This window comes from Mangifera indica, chromosome 13, assembly GCF_011075055.1.
Source record: "Mangifera indica cultivar Alphonso chromosome 13, CATAS_Mindica_2.1, whole genome shotgun sequence".
NCBI lineage: Eukaryota > Viridiplantae > Streptophyta > Magnoliopsida > Sapindales > Anacardiaceae > Mangifera > Mangifera indica.
Genome location: NC_058149.1, coordinates 2,331,830 through 2,336,967, shown reverse-complemented (window position 1 = coordinate 2,336,967; position 5,138 = coordinate 2,331,830). Strand labels below are relative to the sequence as shown.

Genomic DNA, 5,138 nt, shown 5'->3' with positions numbered 1-5,138 from the left:
GTATATATATTGAATTTTTTCGCGTATCCTCGAAAATTCCAACCCTGACATTGAAAAGGAAAGGAGGGCAATCCCATGAGTGAAAACAGTGTATTGAATTTAATACATTGCTTAAGAATCCAGCAAGAGACCCTGTGTTAAAATTAATATAAAGGAATGAATGAGCCTAGGATTCTATTACTGTGCTGTATCCTGACAATTATATTTCAACTAAAATTGCAGCTCCACCATTATTGTCATCAAACTTTTTTCTGGTGTTAAGAGGGTGAGATCCAGGTGTTCGTACGAGATAGGGTCAGATGTGAACCAAATTAATGTAAGCTTAAACGCTAGCTCAATTTAATATAACTCAACTTTATTTAGGTTAAACTAAACTCTATTTAGAAAAAAAACAGCATATTTTTAAATCTAATTAAATTTAAATTGAAGGAAATTTGACTCAAATTAACTCATAAACTCAACTAATGACTTAAATCTATTTAAACTTGACTTTACAATTTGATTTGAGTTATGTTAAATAATTATTAAAATAATATTTGTTTTGTCTATTATTAGGTGAAACTATGATTGAATCCAAATTGAATTAATTTAGTCTTGAATGCTCGTTTGACTCAATTCGGTTTAACTTGAGTTCAAACTAAGTTTAAATCAAGAGAGTTAACTCATTTTTAAAACCATATCAAACTCGAGTTAAAGAAAATGCAACTCAATTTTATTTACGAGCTAAAGGATGGTTCGATTCGATTAAACTAGGTTTGTGGCTCAATTCAGATTATATTAAACAATTATTAAAACGTTATCGTTTTATTTATTATTAGATAAAATAACATCGTTTTATCAATAAATCATAAACTTGAGCTATAGATTTAACTTATAAATTCGAGTCAAATTTAAACTATTTTTAATTTTGGTTCATTAAACCCGAATCAAACTTAAGTAAAACTATTTTTTATTTGAATCAAATTCCAATTATAAAATATTTAGGTCCAACTTAGTTTATATAATTACATTCACCTCGAAATAAAATAATAATATTTTTTCAAAAAATCACAAACTTAAATTAGAAAAGTGAAATATGAATTCAAAGTAAACTTCAAATATCAAACTTAGTCAAGGATCGAATCAAACTTAAGTACTCATGACTTAAACACAACAAATTGGGGCCATCTCATTCTTCGTTTAAAATGAACTTGAGATGGGGGGAGTTTAAGCTGGCCTCCTCCACAGTAAAACATCAAGTCAACTGTGTGAGTTCGGTTCAGCAATTTAATGCAAGATCTTGATATTCAACAATTGATGAACCGCTCAGTTCGGTTTGTGCATTCAAATAATGCACAGAAGATAAAATCTTGCACTTGCTGTCATTAATATTTCTGCTTAGCCTAACCAACTTTGTGTTTAAGTAAAATCCACTACCTTCCTCTATTAGTTTTAGTTATATCTAATAATTCTCCATGAGATCTTGTAATTAGAAGTCAAATTTTTTATCATGCAATTGAATTATATATTAAAATTTTGATGAGATATTTTTATTTGACTTGTCAAGAGATGGCAATTATACTTGGACTAGAAATACTAGATTGGACTAGAGAAAGCCCAAAAAGAATAATAGTCCTCAGTATGGTTTTAATTGGTTCGATCTGATTGTATAGTGCCTTGCCAAGTTATGCAAATGTTGAGACATAGAATATGAGAATTTTATTTTTAACCATTTAGTTTTAAGGGTGGAATGGCTTGTGATATTCAATAAAATCATACGCTCACAGTTTTAAGTATTCAATTCGGTAATTAAATGAAATGACGTATTATCATATGATTAGATAATTTTAAATTAATAATAAAATAATATTAAATTTAGTAATGATACATTATTTGAACGCTCAAAACTAAATGTTACTTTGAAATAATAGGTAGCATAAACTTAACCATTTATTCATGCCATGCTCATTTATGAATCTTCTATGTGGCCTGCAGCTCAACTTCCATTGAATTCTGTGTCCATGAATGATCTTCTTGGATTTTTAGATTGGTGAAGTGGAAGAGAATGACTCTGGCCAAAAATTTTCTGCCTTTCATCGAATTTTCAGTTTGAATATAAGTCAACTTCGGTATATAAAAGGGAGCACATTCATCCAACCCTATTCTAATAGCTATATCTGTCATTTGACTGTTTATACATCCCTCTTATTGTTGTTGAGACTAGTCAATAAGGTGTTCTAGCTCGATATTAGATAGTAGTAACACAAAGTACAATGCAGTCTTGGAAATAAAAAGATGAGATCTTATCTATCAGCTGAAAAATTCAACAGCTAAGCAGAAGTTAATGCTGCTTTTTACACCGGTGGAGCTTGCCAGTTAGAGAAGTTATAAAAGTAGAAGATCTCTGTTTTAGATCCAAGTCTCTGTGTCGACCAAAATGCAAAACCAAGTCCATCTTTTTCATGGCAGCATTGGCTGGTTATTATCTTTGGTGTTTGCAGTGTAGAGGCATCAAGGAGTTGGGATATGACAAAATTTACCATCATGCACCAACAAGACTGACTTCAAGACCTAAAGTTTCAATATGTTCTTGGTTTCTGTTCTTGGAGATGCATTTATAGGTTGAAGCTTTCTTTTCCAAGTACAGGGGTTTGAAACAATGAATCAATTTAGTTGCTCTCTCCACATTAAGTAGTTGCAACGATTTCTATTACTACTAGAGAATTCAGATGAAATTTTTGCTTTTTCGACAATGACATTGTCGTTGAAGTCAATTCTATATGAGACATCCACTCCTTCCAAGATCAGATGGTAAATTATGCACTCAGAAGGAATAGGAACTTGCTCTTCATCTTGATCGTCATCCAAATCTGAAGTATTGCCTAAAGCATTGCCATTTCCCATCTTAATAAGGGATTCATGAGGCCGATTTCGCTGGGAAACTGATCTGATATCCCATGAAAGTACCTCTTTGATTAAGCTCTGAAACTCATCAGGTGATGCATAGAGTGACTTATTTTCCTGAAATAATCAAAATGCTAATTACTTCAACATGAAGAAGTCGAAATGTTTTCAGGCATTAAACTTTGTGGAGACGAATTGTTCGAAAAATTCTAGGTACATAAATAGGCCTAGCATTTCTAATGTGCGAATAAAAGAATGAAAGGTTAAGCTTAAACGAAAGATGCTTAATATATCAAAAGAAATATGAAACCACTTACAATAATGTCCCAACAATCAACAAGTGTAGAAAAGAATCCCTCAGAGAAGCTGATAGAAGCAATGGCTAAAATATTGTCCACCTTTGCAAATATTCAGTATGAAAAGGAAACCAGGTAAGTAGAGAAGCAAACAAGAAAAGGAATATCGAACAGAGAAGATGCAGTTAGCATCACAGTATCTATCGGTCTATGAAAGTTGTCCCTCTAACACAGAAAAGAAGCATAACATTAAATATCTTTAATATAATAAAAATGTCGATGAACAGATCAAGAGGTGAACGTCGTCAAATATGTGCAAAAGAAGAAATTGAAAAATACCTTTTCGACAAGATTGTTTTACGGGGAAAGAAAAGGGGGATTTGCCTCAATAGCAGTTCATGCGCAGCATGAAATAATGGTGAAAAGCAAAAAATGAAATGGAAAAAATGGGGCAACAACTTTTGAAAGCATGTGATACTTCTTTTAATAACTAATTTATGACCACTTCAGATAGTTCTAAACCAATTTATACACCAGCATAAATTTAAGGTGGGATATGCCAGCCATGGATAATCAGCCACCCACAGCCAAGTCTAATGATTCTGTGAATCCCTGGATATCAGGTATCTACCTCCAGATTATGAGTGGTCAACTTTTAAAAGTATTGGGAATAACAAAGCACATAAATAACAAGGAAAACAAAACATTTAACTACACAACTTACTACATATATAAACCGTAAGAGAACTAAAGGACTGTATATATCATACCTTTACCCACTCTGGCACTGTTGCTCTGTGAATGCTGTCACAGTATGGAAGATATGGTTTGACATCCAGTATAGGCTGTTGATAAAACTAAAGAATGAGCATGACCTAGTAACTAAAATCATCAATAGCAGAAATAAATGCGCTTAGTTCACAATTGGATAAATTATAACTAAGAAACAAGCAAATCCATTCATTATCTAGCTTAGTTTGGGTGGTAAATGTAAGCAATGGAAAGCTTACCGTCCCATCAACCAGATCCACACCAGATAACAGAACCATATTTCCTTGCACTGCCTCCACCTAAGAACCATGGAGTATGCTTATTAATATATACCACTTTCCGCTTGCATATTCTGTCTTTTTTCAAGAGTAAGTTCACGATATTGCATGAGGAACAATAAATATATAGCATTTGCTTAGCATAGACCGACTTTCTGTATAAGAGGATTCAGACAACAGAAACAAGAATGATTTTACATAGATACAATTCTAAATTGAAACTCTAATGATCAAACTGGTAGAAGGGGTGGAAATATTATAGATATGAAAAGAAAACAATGAAAGATAAAATAGTACATATGGCTTAATTTATAACCTCTTTAGTAAACAATTCTTTTCAGTCCTATCTGAGAGGACCTAGAAATGACAATGGGGGTGAAAAAAATGATTCCCATCCCCATTTTCAATCCTTCCCATCACGCCAAAAGAAATTTATGATCCACAATAACATGTCCATCCCACACTTTTCTCCGAACAAACAAATCCCTAGAGCTACATACAAATGCATGCAAACACAGACTTGCAAACACGTGAGGATAGAAAAGCCTCATGTTTGTGAAAGTGAAGAAATTACGGACTATTATCCTTCATAAAGGTCGAGCAAATCAATCACACAAACAAATACTTTGGATATTTGCTTCTTCAAAAGAAAAAAGCTGCCAGTCAATTTTAAAGAAAAATGTGTTGAATGTTCAATACCAATATAGGGTAAAATTAATTGCTACAATCATACCTAAACATGATAATTATGCTGCTAATACAAAATTGCAAAACATCCACTGAATTTATTTTCCCTGAACCTTCTGTATGTGTTTGGGGTGAAAGATCATGGTAAATTCTCTTCCTCCAAGTTTTACAAAAGTAAAACTCCCTACTTGGAGGCCTGATTAAACTTAAAAAGCTACATATT

General features: G+C 32.5%; 1 protein-coding gene across 1 annotated transcript in view; it reads right to left on the bottom strand.

Annotated features, from left to right (window-relative positions):
* Nucleotides 1–2,095: 2,095 nt before the first annotated feature.
* The window catches only part of LOC123194050 (tRNA (adenine(37)-N6)-methyltransferase), a 4,447-nt gene continuing 1,404 nt past the window's right edge, over nt 2,096–5,138 (bottom strand). Inside the window, exons 6-9 of the mRNA XM_044607171.1 lie at nt 4,190–4,249; nt 3,950–4,024; nt 3,201–3,281; nt 2,096–3,000 (exon numbers count right to left, since the gene is read on the bottom strand). Coding sequence (XP_044463106.1) covers nt 2,644–3,000; nt 3,201–3,281; nt 3,950–4,024; nt 4,190–4,249 — 573 coding nt within the window. The 3' untranslated portion in view covers nt 2,096–2,643. The remainder of the gene's footprint in view (nt 3,001–3,200; nt 3,282–3,949; nt 4,025–4,189; nt 4,250–5,138) is intronic.